This window comes from Ahaetulla prasina, chromosome 13 (genome assembly GCF_028640845.1).
Source record: "Ahaetulla prasina isolate Xishuangbanna chromosome 13, ASM2864084v1, whole genome shotgun sequence".
Classification (NCBI taxonomy): domain Eukaryota; kingdom Metazoa; phylum Chordata; class Lepidosauria; order Squamata; family Colubridae; genus Ahaetulla; species Ahaetulla prasina.
The window spans coordinates 14,086,049-14,111,387 of NC_080551.1; the positions used below are offsets into that span (position 1 = coordinate 14,086,049).

The following is a 25,339-nucleotide window of genomic DNA, read 5'->3' on the forward strand; positions in this document are numbered from 1 at the left end:
TTAAGAGGAAAAAAAAGACCCTCCCATCCAAAGCAGACAGTCCTAGAGCAGGGGTCTCCAACCTTGGCAACTTTAAGCCTGGTGTACTTGAACTCCCAGAATTCCCCAGCCAGTTTTGCTCTAGGACTGTCAGCTTTGCTGGTTGGGGAATTCTGGGAGTTGAAGTCCGCCAGGTTTAAAGTTGCCAAGGTTGGAGACCCCTGTCCTAGAGGCTTCAGACCTTGTCTTTTGTGACCTGAACATAACTTATCATCCCTTTTTTTTTTTACTAGAAAATGCCTCTCAAGCAGTAAACCAGACTCAACCGCTAGAGAAGGCTGTCATTCTACAGCTTGGGACTGCGCTGACGGCCTACCACGAGTTGGTCCAAACAGCCTTACCCACAGGGAGCTGTGTGGACACCTTGCTTAGGAGTCTCAGCAAGGTGTATGCCATTCTCACAACACTTGTCAAATATGTGAGTGCTATTGACCTGGAAGAGTTAACAAATTTTCCCGAAGTCCATTATTCAAAAGGGAGTTAAAATGTAGACAGCTGTTATGTTGAGAAGTAGGGGGGGAAAAAACTGGCTGTGCAGAACATTCCCATAGGATTATTGCTAAAAAGCAGGGGTGAAATCCAGCAGGTTTTGGAGAACCGGTAGCAGGAAATTTTGAATAGTTCGGAGAACCGGCAAATACCACCTCTGGCTGGCCCCAGAGTGGGGAGAGAATGGGGATTTTGCAGTATCCTTCCCCCAGGAGTAAGGTGGGAATGGGGATTTTGCCATATCCTTCCCCTGGAGTGGGGTGGGAATGGGGAGTTTGCAGTATCTTTCCCCAGCCATGCCCACCAAGGCACACCATGCCCACAGAACTGGCGGTAAAAAAATTGGAATTTCACCACTGCTAAAAAAGGTTCTGAATCTTAAGTGGTGTCTGTCAAAGGTTTGGTTATTCAGACACTAGAAGCATGGAGGTGCCTGCTATAAAGCCCAGGAATAATGTACCGTAATTTTCGGAGTATAAGATACACTTTTTTGCCCCCTAAAAGAGGGTGGAAATGTTAATGCGTCTTATACACCAAATATAGCCATTTTTGGCCTCCCGAAACCCCACCCCCGCACGTCCCATTTTAGCCGAAAATAGGCCCGTTTTTCACAAAAACGGGATGCGCAGAGGGTTTGGGAGGCCTGCAGAGTTCTCCTGGGGGCTGGGAAGGGCTAAAATCCAATGTGGTGGTGGTGGTGTTTGGGAGGCCAAAAATGGGCCTGTTTTTTGCAAAAACAGGAAATGCAGAGGGTTTGGGAGGAGCACTCTGCGGGCAAAAAACCAGATGTGTGGAGGCCAAAAACTATTTTTTTTTTCCTCGTTTTCCTCTTCAAAATCTTGGTGCGTCCCTTATACTCTGGTGCGCCTTATAGTCCGAAAAATACGGTATATAAAGCAATCCTGATTTGAACTGGATAGTGAGAAACTATATTCCTATCCTGTGGAAAGGGGCAAGATTCTGTTACTCCATCTGCAGCAATAAAAAGTATTCTTGATCTCCTCCTGTGCTGTTTCTTGGCCTTGCCTTCCCTCCAAGCATTGACATCAATCCTGAAAGCCCAATCAGAGTTTCTCTCTATCCCATCTTAGATCAAGCAAGATAAAGGCAACGTAATTCTGAGTTTCCTTCTCACGTTGTTCTCTTTCCGAGTAATCTTTTCTCCTCCGTTAATGCTCCACTGCTCCCTTCCCAAGGCCAAGTTTACAGACAATTATTCCACAGAATGTAAGACACTCCTATCACTCAAGACACATCCTCTTGCATTCCTCTCCTAGTATCTCCAAGTGTGTCGAAACACAACCGGAGGGATTCCGGGACGATTTGAGAAACTGGTGAGTATTGCTGACTGTGCACAACACCTATCATTATTAGGGACCATTATAAAATATCTGGGCAGGCAGAAATAGAGAGTCTGTGGAGGTCGTAGAAGGAAACTCTCAGGATAACTATCACCCCTTTATTTCTATAGGTTAGACTGTCTGGTTCCCACATGACTCCCCAGTGCTATGCCTTCATCACATACGTACAGGTGAGACATAAGCACTCTATTTCTTATTTCTAGTCCCAGATGAAACTACTAATAACTTAGGAAGAGAAACTGAGAAAAATCCTCACCCTTGTGAGATTTTAAAAAAACCAATCTCATAGAAAGTAGTAGTAGTAATAACAACAACAACAATAAGAAGAAGAAGAAGTAGTTGTTTTATTGTGTTGAGGGGTGTGTGCACTGAGGGAGCTCTGCCAATCTCATTGTACATAAGTTGTGCATTGACCATAAAGATTTGAAATCAAATGCTGACAGCGTAAGATGCATCAATTCTGTTGAATCAAATTGGATTTGAGTTTGAGCATCACCTGGTAGGGATGGGAAGTTGGTGGCAATCCAAGTACATCTGTGGACATTCTGATATCAAAATTGGAGGATCAACATCCTATTAGATGTTGCTGGCAGACAGAATTCTACTGCATTCTACGCAGCCATAAAACTATATGAATATAGCAGACAGAAAGATCTGGAATTCAAGGATGCTAAGAATTACTCTAAAGCTGGGACAAAAGTCACTGAAACAAAAGCAGGAGGCTGCAGTCCTCAGAGTTAGGAAATACATCAGTAAATGTTGCCAGCAAATAACGAACTGATGCCTCTAGACCAGGGCTGTCAAACTCACAGCCTGCGGGCCAGATGCATCACATGCGGGCCACGCCCATGCCCGCTTTAGTGAAGGGAAAAAAGTCGCGAGTTTGACACCCCTCCTCTAGACTCAGGTACCCAGTTGCTCTATTCCCATCAGACCCATTAAAAATGTGCCTTCCTAATGTAGTTGATTGAAAGGTCGGCAGTTCAGCGGTTTGAATCCCTAGTAATGGGGTGAGACTCCATTACTTGTCCCAGCTTCTGCCAACCTAGCAGTTCAAAAGCATGTAAAAAATGCAAGTGGAAAAATAGGGACCACCTTTGGTGGGAAGGTAACAGCGCTCCGTGCGCCTTTGGTGTTGAGTCATGCCGGCCACATGACCATGGAGACGTCTTCGGACAGCGCTGGCTCTTCGGCTTTGAAATGGAGATGAGCACCGCCCCCCTAGAGTCGGGAACGACTAGCACGTATGTGCGAGGGGAACCTTTACCTTTAATGTAATTTTTATTTTCTACAGAACATCCAACGTGAAAACCTGACTTCTGCAATCGAAAAAAAGAAAAAAGACAAAAAGGGAGAGGAATCCGCTGTTATGGTAAGGGTGGTTAATTTTTTGCATTTATGTAGTTCCATGAAGCCATGCTGAACTAAAAGTTGATCTTACATATTTTATTACAAGTAAATCTTAGAGGAGTGGGTTTAAACCAGGGGTCTCCAACCTTGGTAACTTTAAGACTTGCGGACTTCAACTCCCATTGTCCTACACTAGTTCCCAGAACATGTTATTTTTGCATTCTAGAACTGCAGCAACACCTAGGAACATGAGATATTCCCACAACCAGAAACAATTGGTGTGTTTGTACACAATACATTTAAGAGAAAATAGGGTGGACTTAACATGGTTGATGCTTGGACAGAAGATTATCATAAGTGCTTCCGTCAGCAGAGATTAAATAAGATGTCTTTTGATTCAGTTGAGTGATGGCGATAGTGCATTTTAAAATATTTAAAATCATTCCATGTTTTTTTGTTTGCATAAATGTGAAACTAATGTAGCCAACCGTATACTACTTTGTTGCTTCAAAAAAATCCTTCGTACCTAAAACTTGCTTAGCTATTTAATGTACTAAATATCATCTGCTCTGTTTTGATCTCAAAATACGGTAGTTCTTTAATTTGCTCTACTTTTGCTAACTTCTGGCCCGTGAAAATTCTTCGTTGGATGCTGTCTGGGTGACACTTCTTATGAGATGGGTAGTTGTATAAACAAATAAAATCCTAAACAGTAATAATGTGTTATCTTCTACTAATATGCTGATTTTTTTTGCAATTCGTAGGCTAAAGTGCTGCGGGAGACTAAACCAATTCCAAACTTGGTTTTCGCCATAGAACAGTATGAGAATTTTCTGATCCATCTCTCTAAAAAGTCAAAGGTAAGGTTTAATTCTACAAATGTAGGTAACTCCTTTTATAATATTGGCAATTACGATATAAGGTAGTGTTATCTTTTATGCTGCCCTCTGAAGCCTATGCACTCTATGATACATTAGCCCTGCCTCCTATGAGTCCCTTGGACTGCAAAGCGATCAAACCTGTCAGTCCTAGAGGAGATCAACCCTGACTGCTCTTTAGAAGGCCAGATCCTGAAGAGGAAACTCAAATACTTTGGCCACCTAATGAGAAGGAAGGACTCACTGGAGAAGAGCCTAATGCTGGGAACGATTGAGGGCAAAAGAAGAAGGGGACGGCAGAGAACGAGGTGGCTGGATGGAGTCACTGAAGCAGTAGGCATGAGTTTAAATGGACTCCAGAGAATGGTAGAGGACAGGAAGGCCTGGAGGACTGTTGTCCATGGGGTCGCGATGGATCGGACACGACTTCACAACTAACAACAAGCCCTGCCTCCAAGTTCAAAATGTTAATTATTTTTCATTTGCACAAGCAATTTCAGCTCTTGACTTCCCATTTCAAAATAGCATCTGGTATGTTTTATGTCTGTTAGAATTCAGTGTGATCGAGAAATTCGCCCTTTGAATCTTTGTATTCACTCTCTGATGAAATATTAACTTATTTGTCTCATAAACCGTGTGTTTTTATTCAGATGCCAATTTTCGGTTAAATCAAACTCGATCTATACACTTACAGCAACTGTAGCTCATATAGCCAAAGTGTAAATTTGACTGTGATGACTTTTTTCAAGGTTTTGAATGGCTAGTGTAAACATTTTGTAAAACAAAATGGGTCTTCTAGGTCAACCTAATGCAATACATGAAACTAAGCGCTTCCCGGGACTTCCGAATCAACGTATCTACTGTAGAAAATGCCCTACAGGAACAGAATGCTGAGGATGAGCCAGACCAAGATGAGGTCAGTTTGCAGGAAAGGTGACCATGTGGTGCCCGGGTGCCTCCAAAACCCCCTCTCTTGATGCTTACACACCTTCTTTTAAAAGGTTATTTTCATGATATACAGGCAGCTCTCGATACATAACCACAACTGAGCCAAAACTTTCTGTTCCTAAGCGACGAGAGTTGTTAAGGGAATTTTGCTCCGTTTTACAGCCTTTCTTGCCACAGTTGTTAAGTGCATCACTGCTATTGTTAAGTTAGTAACCACAGCTGTTAAGTGAATCTGGTTTCCCCACTGACTTCCTTTGTCAGAAGTTTGCAAAAATGCTTTATTCTACTGTAACGGACAAGAGCTGGAAGTCAATGCTGCTTCTTTTTCTTTCCCTATCGTTCCTCATTTTTCTTCTTCCCTCTCCCTTCCCCTCCTCATTGTCCTCTTTATTTACTTTTGTATTTTGCATTTTACAATACTTTATAACTTAATACAAAATGTAAATGCAAGAAGTTTGCAAAAGGGGATCACGTGACCCCCGGACACTTGCAACCGTCACAAATCGAAACTTTGATCCCATTGGGGATGCTGTAAGTGTGGAAAAAAATGGTCCTAAGTCATTTTTCTTCAGTGCTTCAAACAGTCACTAAATTAAGTGTTTTAAGTCAAGGACTATCTGTACATTGAAAAGGGAGCGTGGCAGAGCCCCTACCAATTTGCAACAGTGCCTCTGTCCTCCACAAATGCTCTTGCTTCTGATAGGGCCATTACATTTTGGAAACTACTTTTGAATGTCCTCCCACTAAGTTTCGAACTTCCAAATGTGCTCCTCATCTTCTGGAAGTTTTCTTTATAGTCTGACAGAACACACCGAAAGATCCTTATTTTGGCGACAGCAGCAATGTATCTCTCTCTCTCTAAATTCTCCTTGTAAAGTTTGCATGAGTATCAATCCTATGTATGCCAACCTCAGTTTAAATAATTATAGTGTCCTGCAGCTTGTTTTGAAAAAGCAAACCACTGATGGAACGTGGCAATATGTCCTATTCAAAAGTAAAGGGGTCAGCGTGGCTCAAGCGGCTAAGACGCTGAGCCTGTCGATCAGAAAGGTCAGCGGTTCAAATCCCTAGTACAGGTCTCCTGGCATGAGCAGGGGGTTGGACTAGATGACCTCAAAGGTCCCTTCCAACTCTGTTACTACTGTTAATTCCACCCGGCTGCAGTTTGGGAGCAGGAATGAAGACTAGACATTTACTTGCTTCCATGAATACTTTTAATTTAAAAAAAAAAAAAAAGCAAATCCCGAAACATTTTGTTGCGGGCTCTCCATCCTTACCATTGTTCTTTTCTGTTTCTTCCCTTGAAAAGTATCTTAACAGGCCAAAAAAACCCCCCAAAACCCTTCCAAAATGTTTGGGAGGATTTGTATAACAGATGTAACTACCGTATTTTTCAGAGTATAAGACACACCTTAGTTTTTGGGGAGGAAAATAAGAAAAAAGCTAATTGGCAGGTGGATTGGCCTTCCGGAATACCCCCAATCAGCTGTTCCCAGAGGTGAATTTTAGCAACAGGTTCCTTGGTTGTGAGATCTGTGCCTTGCTTTTTTTTCCTTTTTTTTCTGCCTCCAAAACTCCTTCAGAAAAAAAAAAAATTCTGCCTCTGAAAGCCTCCGAAACAGAACTTCAGAAAAAAAAGCCTCTGAAGCTCTGTTCTGAAGCTCCGTTTGGGGCTTTTTTTCTAAGCTCCATTTGGGGCTTTTTTTAGCCCCTGAAACCTCCGTTTGAGAACCTGGGCGGGGCTACATTTGGAATGTAAGATGCACCCAGAATTTCGCCCTCTTTTTTGGGGGGAAAAAGGTGCATCTTATACTCCGTATAAAAAATACGGTAGTTTAGCTTGCACTATTTCAGTCATTTGCTGGTTACTGTTGTGGGTTTCCCGATGTGCTCTTTTTTTTTATTTCTTCCAGAGCGTTGCATCTGCCCAGTCAAACACCAGCAGAGAACCCAAGAAAAAAAGACGAAAAAAATGAGAGCGGCTCCGTTTCTTCTCAAATTGCTGGCTTCGCACCGTTTTAACACCCGCAAGGAGCCCATCTTTCTCAAGTAATCTACAGTATATTGGAAAAGTGTTTCTTCACCATATCCTTTGCACAGAGAACCTTCCGTGCTTGCAGTATTGGCAACCTGCTGATGACTTGTCCATGGCCTGTTTCTGTTAAGGCACATTAAATTTGCAACTTTTCCTTTTGGTCTCTAATTCACCACGTTGGCCCTGGGAGCCACAGAGATGCCTGTTCTCCTCTTTTTGACTTGGAGTGAGAAGAAAAAGCAGATGTCCATGACCAAGAGATTCCCCTCTGGAGGATCCCGCTGGGAGGAAGGGTGCCCAGTTAGCTTCTAAAATCAAATTTCATTTTCCTTTTTCCAAGGAACCTTTTGTTATTTTAATAAGTTTGTATATATCCAGAGCTTCGCCTGTAAGAAATTAACAAGAAAAGAAGTTTCAAAGAATCATTTCTGTGCATGTTTAAAATGCTCCAAAGTTCAAATTTAACTTTGAAAGAGTCATGTGCGGGAATTTTTAAAAGATTTTTGCTCCTAAATACATCTTGGGCCAGGCAGGGGTTTATTTAAGGCACGAAAGAACAAGCAGATTAAAACATTTAATTCAAGCTCTCCTTATTTTGGTGAGAAACTAAAGATACGATGAATATATTTAGACAATATGCCAGAGTTGGGGCCTAACTGAACTTTCTTACTTTACTTTGACAAAGTAGTTCTCTAACAATTCAATAAAATGCATAATGTTACGTTGGTTTCTTAAGCTGTCACATTTGGTACAGCAATTGTTTCTGAAAATAAACAACTATATACTTTTAAAAATGCACATTAACTTGGAAAAGCAATTTCAGACAGCTCTGATATTTGTACTTTTCATTATTGGAATAGGAGGCTTCACTTCTTAAAAAGCAAGTATCTTTCTGTGGAAAATAAAATAAAATGTTTATTTTCTGTTACCCGGATATTCAGGCTTCTTGAATTTAAATGGCTCTCATTTCTACATAGCCATGCATAAAAGCGCCCAGTTAAGTCAGAGAATGTAAGGGAAGATACTATCCACTGTTAATACTTTCTCTCCCTGTTGCAGGAAACACAAGAATTCATGCATGCATTTTGGGTTTCTCCTTAAGGATACTCCTGGGCAAAGTCTAACAGCCAAACTGGTCCTGAGGATGACAGAAACCTTACACAAAACTGATTTCCAAGCTGAGAAAGGCTTATAGTCTCTCATTATATAGGATTATCCAGCAACGGAAAGATAGAATTCTTGTCAAGTCTGAATTTGAAAAGCTACAGTTGCCAAAAAGAGCCAAGACAGTTCTAGGTTGCATAAACAGAAGGATAGAATCAAGATCGTGTGAAGTGTTAATACCACTTTATAATGCCTTGGTAAGGCCACACTTGGAATCCTGCACTCAGTTTTGGTCGCCACAATGTAAAGATGTGGAGATTAGAAAGAGTGCAGACAAGAGCAACGAAGATGATTAAGGGACTAGAGGCTAAAACATAAAGAACAGCTGCTGGAACTGGGTATGTCTAGTCTGGTGAAAAGAAGGACTAGGGGAGACATCATGGCAGTCTTCCAATATCTCAGGGACTGCCACAAAGAAGAGGGAGTCAAGCTATTCTCCAAAGCACCTGAGGGCAGGACAAGAAGCAATGGGTAGAAACTGATCAAGGAGAGAAGCAACTTACAACTAAGGAGAAATTTCCTGACAGTCAGAACAATTAATCAGTGGAACAACTTGCCTCCAGAAGTTGTGAATGCTCCAACACTGGAAGTTTTTAAGAAGATGTTGGATAACCATTTGTCTGAAGTGGTGTAGGGTTTCCTGCCTAAGCAGGGGGTTGGACTAGAAGACCTCCAAGGTCCCTTCCAATTCTGTTATTCTATTCTAATACACACCTTGGGGGATGTTGTAGCTTTGTTCCAGTCCTCCTGGGTTGGATGGTGTGACACAATCCATTGTCGCCTCTTTCCTTAAACAATGATCAATATCTACGGCACTGAAAAAGGCCACCGATTGAGGTAGATCCTTAAGACCGAGTTTATAGGCGAACATACACCTAAAAAGGAATGCTGCATTTTAGAATCCGTTCTTCCTTTGGAGTAGATCCTCTGATCAGTTAGCAAATAAATTGATTCAAAGACACCACAACACAACCTCAATATTTCCATCATACACCCCTGGGGATTTTTCTTCAGAGAAAAAAAATCAATTTACCAAAACCACATTTTAATCAGCCACAAAAGCAATTTTACTTAGTTTGAAAAAAAGAAGGGGAGGGAAGGTAATTGATTATGCACCCCCCTTTTTTTATTATAAGGCTCAGTGGTTAAGATGCTGAGCTTGTCGATCGAAAGATCAGCAGTTTGAATCCCTAGTGCCGCATAACGGGGTGAGCTCCTATTAATTATCCCAGCTTCTGCCAACCTAGCAGTTCAAAAGCATGTAAAAAATGCAAGTAGGAAAATAGGGACCACCTTTGGTGGGAAGGTAATGGCGTTCCTGCACCTTTGGCGTTTAGTCATGCCGGCCACATGACCACGGACAGTTCTGGCTCTTCGGCTTTGAAATGGAGATCAGCACTGCCCCCTAGAGTCGGGAACGACTAGCACATATGTGCGAGGGGAGCCTTTATCTTTACCTAATTGATTACCGTATATACTCGAGTATAAGCCGAGTTTTTCAGCATGTTTTTTGTGCTGAAAAACGTCCCCTCGGCTTATACTCGAGTATATACGGCTTATACTCGAGTTTTTTTTTTTCTTTTTTTCACATTATACCGGATGGTGCAAACTTGGCGGGCTTTTGCATTAGCGCGGGGAAGCCCTGCCGGTGCAGTGAGAGGGCGGGGCGGGGGAGCCGCCAGCCTTCTCGGCTGAGGGAGGGAGGCTTTCCCTGACCGGTAGCTGCCTCATTTCCCTCCCTCGGCTTATACTCGAGTCCCCAGTTTACCCCAGTTTTTTGGGGTAAAATTGGGGATCTCGGCTTATACTCGGATCGGCTTATATTCGAGTATATACGGTATATCAAATAGAAAATGCTACCTTATAATACTTTATTCCAAATCAATAAGCAAGAGCTTTGGGGGGGTTTTGTACCCCGATATATTAATTGGCCACGTTCTATTTAGTGCTTCAATCTGTGGCTGAAAATTATGTCCGAAATTCAGCCCTTGACGCTCTTTCAATAATTGTAATCCCATGTCAGTACCTCAAAGGAGGAGGACGGGTAAAAATCTCCATCCCTGCTCTCAATATGCCACAGATTCTCTGGGATTTGTAAATACAGGTAGTCCTCGACTTATAACGGTTCATTCTGTGACTATTTAAAGTTACAACGGCACTGAAAAGAGTGATTTAGGACCATTTTTCACAGTTACAACCTTTGCAGCATCCCCATGATCATGTGATCAAAATTCAGATGCTTGGCAAGTGGTTCATACTTATGACAGTTGCAGTGTCCCAGGATCATGTGATCACTTTTTGTAACCTGACAATCAAAATCAATAGGGTTAGCCAGATTCACTTAGCAACCGGGTCAGTAACTAATCAACTGCAGTGATTCACTCAACAACTGCAGCAAGAAAGGTCGTAAAATGGGGTAAAACTCACTTAACAAATGTCTCTCTTAACAACAGAAATTTTGGGCTCAATTGTGGCCGTAAGTCAACTACTGTGCAATGATGCAATATTGAGTTATCCTACTATTATTCCACAAATATATAATTGGTAAAAACTGCATGAAGAGAGATTAATTTTTTTTTTAAAAAATCAGATCTGCAGCCTTTCAATTAAAATAGTTTATTGTCAATGTTTTTTTTTTCTTCCCAAGATTTGAGAATAATGGATTTTCATTAGATTCCAGCACTTAGTCTTTCAGATAACTGGGATCAGATTATCAAAATTCTAAACAGTCACCTATCACAGTAATTTTTGATATTTACTTTTGATACGCAGCCACTAAATTATGGCATCTCAGAAGCTTTGTTTCCAATAATTTCTTTTCCCAACTCAACTTCTTTATAAACTGAATATTTTTGCCAATAAATTCCTATTTGTCTAAGAAAATTTCTAGCCATGCTGCTCAATTCCCACCAGTTGAGTGAACCTTCTTACCCAACCTGTCTGGGATTCTCCGAGGTCAACAGGAACAGTTTCCAAAATCCCTACTTAGCTGAAAACATCTGGTCTTGCAACCCCAAACATCTGGAAGATGCTAGATTTAGGAAATATCCCAAATAAAGTATGAGTTTGCCAAACGACAAGACCGGTGCTTACCGTGTGAGGAGGTTTGTGATCTGCAAGGCAAGGGCTGCCCGGTAGCGATCCTCGCTCTTGACCAAGTAACGCACTTCATCATGGATACTGATGCAAAAACGTCCGTCAATGTCAAATACATCAAAGAGCCATTTCATAGATACGAGCATCAGATGCAGATAATCCACAGCTGAACTCTGAACCACCCAATTTATTCTGCTGGTCACAAACTAGAAGGGGGGGAAAAAACCAGCAGATACTGTAATACTTTTTTCAATCTGGATCATGCTTGTTCCTGATAATTCTGTAGTTGAAGTTTCGGAGGCCTGCACATCAACCTGTCTGCAGCCTATGTTTACCCATCCATCCCTTGGCAGCTTTATATATATATATATATATATATGTTTTCTGAGGTTTTCGCAGGTGTTTGTATATAGGTCTTTGGTTGTTCGGGTTTTCTCCCGTGTAAAATTGGAAGTGTCTTGGCGACGTTTCGACGAAGTCTCATTCGTCATCTTCAGACTTCAGCTTCGTGCTTCTGGGAGCAATGTGTGATCGCAGCTGTTTCTTCCTTTTAACTGCTAGTGGGGGTTTGAACTGATTGGGTGGGAGCTTGGCTGTGCTCTGATTGGATGGGGTTTTTTTTGTGCTCTGATTGGCTGGGGGTGTGTCCTGTGTTGGTGGGGGCTTGGTTGCGCTCAGTTTGGTCTGTGTTGCAGGGGGATTTGAGCTGGTGAGCTGCATAGCTGTTGTTTGGCTTTGTGGTCGTGCTACATCTTCATCAGTTCAAACCCCCACTAGCAGTTAAAAGGAAGAAACAGCTGCGATCACACATTGCTCCCAGAAGCACGAAGCTGAAGCCTGAAGATGACGAATGAGACTTCGTCGAAACGTCGCCAAGACACTTCCAATTTTACACGGTGGTTAAATATATATATATTTAACCACCGCAGGGATTCGCTTAACAAAAGCGGCAATAAAAGTCATAAAATGGGGCAAAAAACTCACTCAACAAATTTCTCACTTAGCTGCATGAAGTCTGGGCTCAATTGTGGTCCTAAGTTGAAGACTACCTGTAATTAGAACAGAGGGATTGCTATCTCACCTCGTTCCCAACAGCTGCTGGCTCCAACGCTCTAGAAATTCGGCAGCCCAGCACTGGGGTGCTGGGTGCTTCTGACATGGCGATGCTCTCCAGTTTGTTGAACATTTCAGACTCCGTGCCACTGGCCCACACTCGCTGGCGTACCATGTCCCAATTCTTCCTACGAGACCTAGAATGTGAAGCACATCACTGCTGAACTCGGAGATCGACAGAAAATCTGACCCTGCGGTTTCGGGTTGCAATCACTGAACTACAAGAAAGAAGACTCGCACTGCAGCAGGAAAAACAGCAAAGAATAACTTTCGTTGCCATCTTTTAATGACCCCCATAATCCGTTGTGGGGTAGAGTGGGCAACTGAATGGCGCTAGCAGAGCGTTTTAATGGCCGGATGCCCTTCCTTTCACCAAAAGAACAAACTGATACTACACAAGATTTTAGCTTTGTTGCATTTCAGCTTCCATTTAAAAATGACAGTAACGAAATGTTCTTTTTTGCTGTTTCCGGACCTTACGGCTGAAAAGGCAAGCTTAAGGATGTCACACTGATGTTTCAGGAATCACTAGACCAGACTATCTGGTTGCAATTACCAGACATTTGGGGGGGGGCAACACGCAAAGAATTCTGAACGCCAAAGCATTTAGCAAAGCATGCAATTCCGGGCAGAAGTTTGCAGGGTGGAGTTTAAATGATTCTGACATAGAACGTGACTTCATTTTAGTGCCCACAGCCCACAGTTGGTGGTGTGTATGGGTTGTTGTTTTTTTGCACAAGTGTCGTATTTTCAAGGAGAAATAACAGTAAAGCTTGGCCTCTGTTGTTTCTTACCGTTTCTTTGCTTCTCTTTGCAACCGCCACACGTCTTGCATGGGTATGGAACCATCTTCTCCTCTTTCTACTGTGAGGCCCAGTTGATCCACTAGCCATTCCCCATCTTCAGACAGGTGGCAACTATTAAGAAAAAAAGGAGTCAAGGATGGGAGACACCATCTGTGCCAAAAGCTGTGCTTAGGGGGGTCAAATTATTCTCCAAAGCACCTGAGGGCAGGACAAGAAACAATGGATGGAAATTAATCAAGGAGAGAAGCAACCTGGAATGAAGGAGAAACTTCCTAACAGTGAGGACAATTAACCAGTGGAACAACTTGCTTTCAGAAATCGTGAGTGGTTCATCATTGGAGGTTTTTAAGAAGAGACAGTGAAATGGTAGAGGTACTCCTGCCTGAGCAGGGGGCTGGACCTCCAAGGTCCCTTCCAGCTCTATTATTCTATTCTATTCTATTCTATTCATGGGTGGTTGCCTAGGATTCTGGTCAATATTTCTATTTCCTAGTCTATTTCCTATTCTATTCTATTCTATTCTATTCTATTCTATTCTATTCTATTCTATTCTATTCTATTTCCTATTCTATTCTATTTCCTATTCTATTTCCTATTCTATTTCTTTTTCCTATTCTATTCTATTCTATTCTATTCTATTCTATTTCCTATTCTATTTCCTATTCTACTCTATTCTATTCTATTCTATTTCCTATTCTATTTCTTATTCTACTTCTTTTTCCTATTCGATTCGATTCGATTCGATTCAATTCGATTTGATTCTTATTCCTATTCCTATTCCTATCCCACTTGTATTATTACACTCAGAGCTGCACGGATTGGGACAGTCTCTAAATCAATTCCAACCAACCAACCAACCAAATCATTCAATAAAAGAGAAATCCCTTCTTTGCCAAGGCCACCTTACCGTCGGATTCCCTTTGTGACGGCGTACATTTGCCGGGCCTTCTCACCGGCTTCCTGTTCTGTCAGGCGGTGGTTGAACTGCATGAGGAGACGCTCAGCAAACGCCTGCCCTGCCCCGTAGATGCGTCCATAGTTGAACACCTTGGCGTGCTCTCGGCTGATGCCCACGGTGGAGGCAGTCTTGCTGTGCAAATCTGTGCCATTGCTCTTCTTCCCCTGAAGCGTCATCCAGCCAAAAGCAGTGCAGCCTTCAAAGGAGTGGAAAAGAGGGCCAGGAAGCAAAAGATCATCTCAAGATGGCTTAAGAACCAAGAACAGACATTTCACTCCTCATCCAAGAAGCTTCTTCAGCTCTGACTGAGTGGTGGGGGAATGGAAGGATTTATATTCCTTGCAGACAGCTGGTCATTTGCATCCTTTTAGAGGGTTGTTGAAGCACTGGGAGGTTTATCTTGTTCTCAGGGTCACCTGAGTAGTGCTAATGGTTCCTGTAGTCTGCAATTTTTCCTCTGGAAATCCGTTCATGCTCCCACACCATTTGAAGGGTCTTCATCCCAAATTGTATAGCTAAAAGTCCAAAATGACCAGCTGTCTTTTGTGGCCCGCCAGTGGCCAGCAGAGCTGGCAGCAGATTTGGATGGTGAGGAGGTTGGGGAGGAATGTGGGCCAGTCCTGGAATCTGGGGAAGGCTCTGACGAGGGCTCTGCATCGGAGGCAGAGAAGGGGCCAGGGCTGGATGCCAGTTATCAGCTGCCTTTGGAATTGGACATCAGTGAGGCAGATGAACAAGTAGAGCCTGTTCCCAGTGTGCGCATACGCAGAGTTGCCAGATGAAGGGAACAGCTATAGAACAAGGGTCGACTTGGGAGTAAGGCCACAGGTGGACGGTGAATGGCCCCTACCAGAGGAAATAAAAGAAGACCGAAAGGGGAGTGGAGTTTGCAGGAGACAATTAGTTCACTTAATTGGTTCGTGACTCTCAAAGACACCTTGCCAAGTTTTGAAGTTATCGGCCTGGCAGCTCCCCAAGCCAGACTGTAAATTCTCTGTAAAGACTTTGTAAAGACTCTGTAAAGACTGTAAAGACTTTGCTGAAGTTGAATGAGAGGAATTCACAGTAACTTAATAAAAAGGAATTTTTGTCAGGATAAGGAGTTTGCTTCATGCTCTTGGGAAGCCTAGGTCAGAACACTGTCTGCAAGGAAAATAAATCCTTCCGTTCCCCACCATCCTGTCAAAGCTGAAGAAGCGTCTTGGATGAGAAGAGAAACGTCAAAAGAAAAAAACAAAGTCCAGTTGCCGCCTGAAAAAAGCAATCTTTGGGACAACCATGACCTGGATGACTGAGAATCTCTACAAACTTTTAACCAAGAACAGAGGGGATCCGGAGGGGAACCATTGACACGGATGCAAAATGGAGCCGAGGACCAGATTTTGCACAGAATTCTAGTCCCAATTGTGGGATAATGAATTGAAGACATCTGTTCAAGAGGCCTTTAAAAATGGGAAATAATAAGCGTACAGAAAATTGAGCTATCAAGAGCTGCCAACACAAAGAATGTTTATGTTACAGCACAATATTTTCGACTACCAAATACCCAGGAGAAAACTTCTCAGTATACAGGTAGTCCTCGACTTAAAGCAGTTCATTTAGAGACTATTAGAAGTTACAAAGGTATTGAAAAAAAACGGAATTATGACCATTTTTCACCCTTATGACTGTTGCAACATCCCCGTGGTCACGTGATTTACATTCGGGATGCTTGACAACTGGCTCAAATTTATAACGGTTGCACTGTCCGGGGATCCGGTAGATCCCCTTTTGCGACCCTCTGACAAGCAAAGTCAATGGGGAAGCCAGATTCACTTAACCATGTTACTAACTTTTAACAGCTGCAGTGATTCACTTAACAACTGTAGCAAGAAAAGTCGCAAAATGGGACAAAATTCACTTAATAACTGTCTCACTTAGCAACATAAATCTTGGGCTCAACTGTGGTCGTAAGTCGAGGACTACGTAGTAACGGCACTCACCGTGCATGCCAGCAAAATGGGCTTCTCCCAAAACAGCTGCAATCCAAAGTTCTTGAGAATCAACATCAGCTCCAACCAGATGGTAACCTGGAGGAGCCTGGACGATAGCTTTCAGCTCACTGCCCACCCGGTCAGTCTGCAAGAAATGGAGGAAATTTTTTGGATTCTCGAGGTGCCGCAGTCGATGCGTGGGCTTGGATTAAAAAGGAAAGGCCTTTCTTTCCTCCATCATTTCGCTCACTGGACATCCTTCATTCTTCAAAATGGATTGTCAGTCATGCTGTTTTATCAGTTCTACATGTGCGTAAATGGCTTGTGCCTTGCACTGGGTATGGCAGAAAAAAACCCAAATTTATTCTGCTCTTCCATATATCCTAAACCTAACCCTGCCATTTAGCAATAGCAAAAGCACTTAGACTTATATACCACTTCACAGTGCTTTTACAGCCCTCTCTAAGCGGTTTACAGAGTCAGCCTATGGCTCCCAGCAATTTGGGTCTTCATCAGGGGTGAAATCCAGCAGGTTCTGGAGAACCGGTAGCAGAAATTTTGAGTAGTTCGGAGAACCAGCAAATACCACCTCTGGCTCGCCCCAGAGTGGGGTGGGAATGGAGATTTTGCAATATCCTTCCCCCAGGAGTGGGGAGGGAATGGGGGTTTTGCAGTATCCTTCCCCTGGAGTGGGGTGGGAATGGAGGTTTTGCAGTATCCTTCCCCTGCCATACCCACCAAGCCACGCCCACAGAACCGGTAGTAAGCAAATCTGGATTTCACCACTGGTCTTCATTTTACCCACCTCGGAAGGATGGAAGACTGAGTCAACCTTGAGCTGGTCAGGATTGAACTGCCCAAATTGCAGGCAGCCAGCAGGCAGCAGAAGTAGCCTGCGGTACTGCACTCTAACCACTGCGCCACTGTGGCTCAGGAGGATAAAGCAGCATTGAACCCAAACTTTAGGACTTGAGGAAAGAAATTACCCTTATCCCAGAAACACAAATAGGTTTCTGTCAGAAGGTCTGGAAGGGTCTCAAAAATCTTAGCGTTCTAGAAACGTGCCTGCGACTTCCTGCTTTCATGCTATTTCCTAGGCAGCTCCGCTGAATAGGAGCAGCTAAAAGGGCGGTGGCAGCCTTTCGAATACGAAGCATCTGATACGACATTTTTACCCTGGCATTGCTGGCGGTCAGCCACGTGGGCTCCACAGCGCGCCGAGTTACTGTTCCAGCGGTCACAACTTGTGGCAGGATGGCTCCATAAGCATTCTCGTCATCGTAGTCTGGATGCCTAGAAAAAGATCAGAGCGAGGACCCACTTCAAAGCCCAGAAGATCATCACCATCAGCGACTCTGCAGATTCCACGTTGCTGTTTATGCCCCCAAAGCAGTTAAAAAGTGATCTTCAATCATTGACCTCGACATCTCAGTAAGAAGAGGAGATCCATTTTACTGGTTCTTCCTCCAGCTGTTCCCCAGCCCTGCAAACTACCCTCGTCCAAGCGACTGCCACATCTATGGCTATAAAATTTCCTTGTTCCCTTATTTACAAACACAAAACCCTGTATTTTTAGCCTTCCCTGTTCCCCATTTTCAGGATCCATAGGGTACATATTACTGTTCATTATATACTGTTCAAGGGACGTGGTGGCTCAGTGGCTAAGACGCTGAGCCTGTCGATCGAAAGGTCGGCAGTTCAGCAGTTCGAATCCCTAGTGCTGCCGCATAACGGGGGAGAGCTCCCGTTACTTGTCCCAGCTTCTGTCAACCTAGCCGTTCGAAAGCACGTAAAAAATGCAAATAGAAAAATAGGGACCATCTTTGGTGGGAAGGTAAACCGGTAGCAGACTTCAGAGCATTTATATGGATGTTAGCTGAGGCTGCTCATTTTGGATAAAATAAAAGAGAGTGTTGTGTCTCGTCCAATCTCACCTCAGCCGGGGTCTTCTTATCTGCTTCCGAACACGGAGGAATGTTCTAGTATGCCTCCCGGCCGCAGCCCTGGCTCCATGCCCAGACAGGCTGAAGAGAGGAAGTATCTCCAGCCCCCAGCTCTGGCTCCATGCCCAGGCAAACGGAGCAACTAGGCCCCTCCCCCTCCTCCACAGCATGTGAGCCTGAGGGAGGTCTATTACCAACAGCTGCCGACTGGAGTGACCCTCGCGTCAGAAGACTTGATAGGCGGAGGCAACAGAAGGAAGGGAGGGGCAGGCCTGGATAAGTGCTGAGTCATGGCCTATATAAAGGACCTGCTTTCTGGCATTCTCTGAGTCAGGCAAAGTCTAAACATATCTTGCTGAAGTCACTTTCTGGTCTCCTGCCTGCCTTGAGGACTTTGCTAGGACTTTGGCAGAGCTGCAGAGGCACGCCTGATTCGGATTTCCCTGACCCGGCCGTCAGCAGAGGAGTGGGACACGACAGAGAGATATAAATAAAGCAACACTGGTCTGGACTGCATTTCTCTATACGTACCTAGTCACAGATCTTGGCAGTTCTCCTTTCTTCAACCAAACCACTATCTGTGAACTGCAAGGAGAACAAAAGGTTCAAACTAAAGTAGAGACTAAGCTTGTCTGGCCAGCTTTCCTAAAGCTAACACTGAATATTCCAAAGGCAAATTCAGTAATCTGCCTGAAACAAGGTAGCTTATTTTAATGTTCAACTCATGTACAACGGGGCTATCAGTATAGACCCACAAAGTCTATGGATCATCCGATACAGGTAGTCCTTGACTTACGACCACAATGGAGCCCAACATGTCTGTTTCTAAGCGAGACATTTGTTAAGTGGGTTTTGCCCCCATTTTACGACCTTTCTTGCCACAGTCGTTAAGTGAACCCCCAGCGTCGTTAAGTTAGTAACACGGTTGTTAAGCGAACCTGCCCCTCCCCCCATTGACTTTGGTGATCAGAAGGGCGCAAAAGGGGATCACATGACCCTGGGACACAGCAACTGTCATAAATATAAGCCAGTTGCTGATTTTTTTTAAAAAAAAAGTTTTTTATTTTAATTTTTTTACAAACATACCAATGCATGATAGTGTGTGGCACCTGGGTGTCATACATTCTAATACAGGGGTAGTCAACCTTTTTATACCTACCGCCCACTTTTGTATCTCTGTTACTAGTAAAATTTTCTAACCGCCCATCAGTTCCACAGTAATGTGCCATGTATCGTCGTCTGCGCGTGCCTCTCGCGCATCGTGGATTGGGTTTGGGTGGGGGGGCGCCAGCTACCAGCTCTGCTTGTCTGTTACTGCTGGGTGGTCTGGGGGGGAGATGCGCGAGCTATTCTGGGACGAGACTCTTTTGTTTGCGGTCGCACTATAGCGCCATTTAGTTTCACTTACGTAACGTGAACTAAACTTATGCGCGGGCGATACAAATAGTATATTTTCAGAAATTTAAATTGTCACAGGGAATTTTATGAAAACCTAATGAAAATGTTTTTAAATAATGCTATGAATTTTTTTTAAAAAAGTCAATTAAATTAAAAAAAAAGGAAAGTGCTTCAATATCAGACAAAACCCCTCCCGCCCACCATGAAAGCTGGAACGCCCACTAGTGGGCGGTAGGGACCAGGTTGACTACCACTGTTCTAATACAATAAAACTAGTAGAATTAATTATACTTATTACACTCAATCAACTTGTATATTTGATAATGTACTGTATTAATAATGATACACATTTATATTAAGTTACAGTTTGTCATTATTCAATTATTCCCTATTGCTGAATTTTGATTACATGATCATGGGGATGTAACAACGATTGTGTGAAAAATAGTCACAAGTCACTTTTTTCAGTGTCTTTGTTGGAAACTCATTTCAGCTGCTCCAACTTAGTTCCTTTCTTCATAGTCAACATTTCTTGGGTGTTGGAGCTTGGAATTGGTTAATGCAACTTGAACAAGTTTATCATAGAAGGATGACATTTTACATATGGAACAAAGAGTTCAAATTTTTTGCTGTGCAGAAGGAAAGGTAAAGGAGAGAAAAGAGAATAAAAAGAGAACAAGCAATTAACGCTATGGATATCCCAAAGGTGCCTTTTTTTTCCCCCCAAGAGGCAACTGGACTTTCTGGTTTTTCTTTGAAGGCATTTCGCTTCTCACCCAAGAAGCTTCTTCAGCTCTGACTGGATGGTGAGGAATGGAAGGATTTATTTTCCTTGCAGTCAGAGCTGAAGAATTTTCTTGGATGAGAAGCAAAAACATCTTCAAAGAAAAGCCAGAAAGTACAGCTGCCTCTTTAAAAAAAAAGCACTTTGGGGCAACCATGACCTAAATGATTGAGAAGCTCTACAACACTTATGGACCGTTGGCAGCGAACCCATAACTGAATTTGCGTGCATCTGCTCACCTGATGCGTTTATGAGCGTTTCTCCAGAAGGAGATTTTCTTGTTGATTTCCAAAGCATGGGTCCCATCGGCTGCTCCTATTCCAGCTTTCAGGGTACCATCTTCCATCTTGGATAAGAAATCCTTGGCAAATGGGCTTCCCACCTTGTTGGCATTGCCATCCTTTTAACAGCAGAGGAGGAAAGTTTATGTTGACTCAAAGAAGCCAGCGACAAAAGCAGTGGTGGGATTCAATTTTTTTTTATCCTTCCCCTGGCATGCCCACCAAGCCAAGGGCACAGAACCGGTAGCAAAAAAAAATTGGATTTCACCACTTGTGCAGGGGTGTCCAAACGACAACACATGCACAATGCCAGCAGAGGCAAGTTGTCACTGGCTTCCCCGATAGATACACAAAAACATACACCGTGAAGTTCACCCCTTACCTTGTGAGGCAGCTTAAAAAACCAGCATCCAGGTATATTGACATCATTGTAAGGTCCGTTGCCATGGTGATATTCAGGAGAACTCTTCCTCGATTCCTTCTCCTCCTGTCCAGAAGAACCGATGGAGGATTAAGCATTTGTAAGCCCACCCAGAGTCATTTCTATGTATGTAGATAGGCAGGTAGATAGGTAGGTAGGTAAGAACACCTTCAAGCATGCCTAATACCAGATTGAGTGATGATGATGTCCTTTTTTTAGATAGGCCATTACCTGTCTCAGATCTCTAGTTATGGAGTCCACATCTGTATCCACATCCACATGGCCAAGCAACTCAAACTGACATGAAAAAAAAGAAAAACATGTGAAACTTGTTCTCCTGGATCTGTCCACAGTTATCATTGATCTTCCAAGTTTACATTTGACGAGAAGAATTATTTATAAAATGTGGGGGGAAAAACACTCCCTCTGCATATAAACAAGCAACCAATGTTTTACCCTGTGTGACATGCAAGGTTGTGCTATTTTAAAAAAATAATTACAGCATGGTCATTTTTTTATCTGAAAAACACAACTTAATAAGAATTCCTGAAAGCTTCTGGAGAAGGTAATGCAAATTGCAGATGATTCTGCAAAAACAACAACTGTTGCAAAGACCAAGGAATCAGTGAGTAGACTGGAGAGGACAGGAGATCAACCACGTGTGCTCTGGATGATTGTTCCTTGTAAGAAGACCACAGAATAGCACTCTTCTGCAGGTCTGATGATAGGTGGATGGATGGATGCAGGGGTGAAATGCTCCCAGTTCGGACCGGATCGCCTGATCCGGCAGCGATGGCATTGAGTGGTTCGGAGAACCGGTAGCAAAAATCCCTGCCCACCCCCATGCCCAGCTGAGCCGCACGATCATCAGAGGTTTTTTTTTTCCAACTTTTAAAAGCATTTTTTCTTCAGCTGAAAAAATGCTTTTAAAAGTAAAAAAAAAAGAAGCCTCTGATGATCGTGCAGCTCTTTGACTGAAGAGGTTGTAGAAAAAATGCTTTTAAAAGGCTCTGACGATCCCAGCTGAATTGCCTGATCGTCAGAGGCTTGTTTTTTTCTTTTAAAAGCAAAAAAAATGCTTTTAAAAGAAAACAAAAGCCTCTGACGATCAGGCAACTCAGCTGGGATCGTCAGAGCCTTTTAAAAGCATTTTTTTACGACCTCTTCGGCCAAATAGGTTATAGAAAAAATGCTTTTAAAAGTTAAAAAAAAAAGTTGGCCACACTCACTCAGTCACATTACCCACCACCACCAAGCCATGCCCACAGAACTGGTAGTAACAAATTTTACATTTCACTACTGAATGGATGGATGGATGGTTAGGTGGATGACAGACAGACAGACAGATACTGTAGATAGATAGATAGATAGATAGATAGATAGATAGATAGATAGATAGATAGATAGATAGATAAATAGATAGATAGATAGATAGCACACGCTGCATACACCAACAATCCAGTAAGAATTCCCCCACCCAATATCTGACAAGTGCATACTCTGTTACAAAACTGTATATCTCATCTTGGAGAGGATAACAAGTACCTTTTGCCAAAAATCACCGTTTTCCGTTAAGAACTCTTCTTCCAGGTAGCTGTCAAGGGAAACTGGTTGCTCCTTCCCTTTCCCCTTGCAATATTCCCGATACAGATGTTCTATGACCCTATCAGAAATAAGAGAGTTTTTAATGCCCTGAATTGCAGCAGAATTATAATCATCCCTTGTCTGGTGAAACGAATGGCCCTTTTTCTTGATTCTCATTACTGAATCACCTTTCTGGGGAACAGTCATGTTAGATACGATATCTGCACGAAAGAACGGGGTGTTCTTTTCAGGACAACGTATGTTTGCTAAATCCAAAGTTCTTGGCTACCTGCTGTCAACTCGCGAAGCTTCCCTAACCTGCTCCAGAGTTCCATAGCTAGGGGGATGGGGAATCGAGCCTTGAAGCTGCATCGAGGAATTTGCACCTCAGTCAAAACAACGTGCATCCTAGCCGGCCAAAGTCAAGGCCATCTTCACGGAAACCTGACAAGGCCGGAGGGAGTAACTTCTACGACCCGTGAAATTGCTTCATTGGGGAATGTGACTGATGACACACCTTGTGGGAAGGGGGAAACAGGTCAGAGGCAAGGCGCGAACTGACTGGGGTCAGAGCTGGCTTCACTAGGTCCGTACCAACATGTTGCTCCTAATAACTGGATTTTTCTTGAAACTTTGCTTGAGGCTCCTGCTTTCATTAGGGTTGGAACCCTGACACTAACATTATAAAGCTCAGCAAAGCATGTTCTCATTGTTAAGGCTCTCAAGATCCAGAATAAATCTGTTTATTGGCATCAAAATCAAGAAACACTGGAGAATCAACCCTGCAGTGTCATTTCCAATACTTCCTTTACCTTCCTTACTGTTCTCCAACTGAAGACTGTAATAAAGTTCTTTGTGCAAGATGTACACACTTGTATGTACATCCAGGATAAAAACTCACATCCAGGACATAAACTGTTTCAACTCCTACCCTCAAAACGACGCTATAGAGCACTGCACAACAGAACAACTAAACACAAGGACAGTTTCTTCCCGAAGGCCATCACTCTGCTAAACAAATAATTCCCTCAACACTGTCAAACTAGTTACTAAATCTGCACTACTATTAATCTTCTCATCGTTCCCATCACCCATCTCTTTCCACTTATGACTGTATGACTGTAACTTTGTTGCTGGCAATCCTTATGATTTATATTGATATATTGACCATCAATTGTGTTGTAAATGTTGTACCTTGATGAACGTATCTTGTCTTTTATGTACACTGAGAGCATATGCACCAAGACAAATTCCTTGTGTGTTCAAACACACTTGGCCAATAAAGAATTCTATTCTATTCTATTCTATTCTATTCTATTCTATTCTATTCTATTCTATTCTATTCTATTCTATTCTGAGGGAACTATATTCAAAGTTAGGCTTCCATTTCACAACATGCAAAGGTTGGGGGGGTGAGGTAGCTCTGTGAGATTCACTTCCCCAGAAGTCCTTCCTTACCTGAAAGGACAGGTGGGCAATGCAGCGTCTGGATCTTCCTCTAACAGGTTGTCCTTCCTTCCTGGCACCAGGTAGCCCCAGCCGTGTTTCTCAGAGTAGTACAATGGAAAGCCATCCCAGGTGAGCCTCATGAGCTTTGGAGTCACTCTCATTTGAAGACTGATAAGGCTGGGTCCAGGGGCCCAATTAGGATCATTGAGCCGTGGACACAGGTTGCGATACCACCTACCCAAGGAAGAAGCAAACAATTTTGACACTCAACCAACAATTGAATGATGAAGGCTGCTTAAAAAGATGTTTGCCCATATTTCTTTTTTGTGACTGCTATTTGTGTCAGGGTTCCAAGTAATACACCCATAGCAAGAAGAACTCCAAGGCAGGTAAGTCCCTCAAAGAACAGGTTTATTGGATAAATCATATTGGCACAAGCTGGTGAAAACCGACTCTTGAATGTTCCCGCAGTTTTCACCTAATTAAAAGTAGACGTTTTCCCCCTTCCCCAAACAATCAGTTACATGGTCCAATCACAGTGTCATCTGGTTGCCTGGTAGCTTCACTCCTCTCTCCGACCACCTGTGTGTTGTGTCTGCGTCCCCCAGCCCCGAGCCAGGCCTCCTGCCAGAAAGTGACTCAGAAAGTGAGGGGGAAGGGCCATCAGGACTTACCTCTGTAGCACCGGCTTCCCTGGCTCAACGCCAGGAGCCAGAGGCAGGTCAGGTGGAGGAGATAACGAGGCCTCTGTCCCCTGACTCTTCCCCCCCCAGGCCACGCCTCCAGACCCTGCTGATGGCAATCAGGCCTGGCTGGACCCTAGGTTTCATAGGCAGGAGAGGCGGGAATAACAGAATCAGAGGTGGGGCAGGCCTAGGAAGTGTTGAGTCACGGAGCCACACCCCACAGAGTATAGAAGCAGCCCTGGCTGCTCTTCTGCTCCGTGATGAGCAAAAATTGAACTCAACTCTTTGACTCGGGGAGAAGTGAGCTGAACTCTTTGACTCTTGGAGAATTGAGCTGAACATTCGGCCTGGACTGCTGACTTCCTGGTTTGCCTGGCAACCCCAAGATAAAAGGGAGACTTTGGCAGGCAGCTGCAGATTCCCTGCCAGGACTGATAGCAGCCGTGAACTCAATTACTGGCTCGTTTAGCCAGCTCGCGTGGCTGAGGCTGGGAGGGAACAGAACACTGTGGGAATGTCCTTGGTTCCCAGGAGAAAGTATTTTGTTTTGGCTACAAGCCCCCCTCCCTATTCCTCAGCTCCA

The 25,339-nt window shown here is 43.4% G+C and overlaps 2 protein-coding genes across 7 annotated transcripts in view; one reads left to right on the plus strand and one right to left on the minus strand.

Moving 5' to 3' along the window:
• FANCI (FA complementation group I) overlaps positions 1-7,193 on the plus strand; it is a 34,710-nt gene extending 27,517 nt beyond the window's left edge. For 5 of the 6 annotated variants that reach the window (XM_058156420.1, XM_058156424.1, XM_058156421.1 and 2 more), the window contains 7 exons: positions 273-457; positions 1,806-1,862; positions 2,000-2,059; positions 3,184-3,261; positions 4,004-4,099; positions 4,917-5,033; positions 6,979-7,193. In XM_058156420.1, coding sequence (XP_058012403.1) covers positions 273-457; positions 1,806-1,862; positions 2,000-2,059; positions 3,184-3,261; positions 4,004-4,099; positions 4,917-5,033; positions 6,979-7,041 — 656 coding nt within the window. In that variant the 3' untranslated portion in view covers positions 7,042-7,193. Of the gene's footprint in view, positions 1-272; positions 458-1,805; positions 1,863-1,999; positions 2,060-3,183; positions 3,262-4,003; positions 4,100-4,916; positions 5,119-6,978 lie in introns of all 6 variants that reach the window. The other variant, XR_009152028.1, reaches the window with a different exon arrangement.
• Positions 6,254-25,339, minus strand: part of POLG (DNA polymerase gamma, catalytic subunit) — a 31,105-nt gene continuing 12,019 nt past the window's right edge. Inside the window, exons 10-23 of the mRNA XM_058156425.1 lie at positions 24,080-24,304; positions 22,583-22,700; positions 21,269-21,334; positions 20,999-21,103; positions 20,575-20,735; positions 18,685-18,738; positions 17,386-17,503; positions 16,220-16,355; positions 14,187-14,433; positions 13,268-13,390; positions 12,442-12,610; positions 11,358-11,566; positions 8,979-9,139; positions 6,254-7,486 (exon numbers count right to left, since the gene is read on the minus strand). Of these exons, the coding sequence (XP_058012408.1) occupies positions 7,422-7,486; positions 8,979-9,139; positions 11,358-11,566; positions 12,442-12,610; positions 13,268-13,390; positions 14,187-14,433; positions 16,220-16,355; positions 17,386-17,503; positions 18,685-18,738; positions 20,575-20,735; positions 20,999-21,103; positions 21,269-21,334; positions 22,583-22,700; positions 24,080-24,304 (1,957 nt within the window). The 3' untranslated portion in view covers positions 6,254-7,421. The remainder of the gene's footprint in view (positions 7,487-8,978; positions 9,140-11,357; positions 11,567-12,441; positions 12,611-13,267; positions 13,391-14,186; positions 14,434-16,219; positions 16,356-17,385; positions 17,504-18,684; positions 18,739-20,574; positions 20,736-20,998; positions 21,104-21,268; positions 21,335-22,582; positions 22,701-24,079; positions 24,305-25,339) is intronic.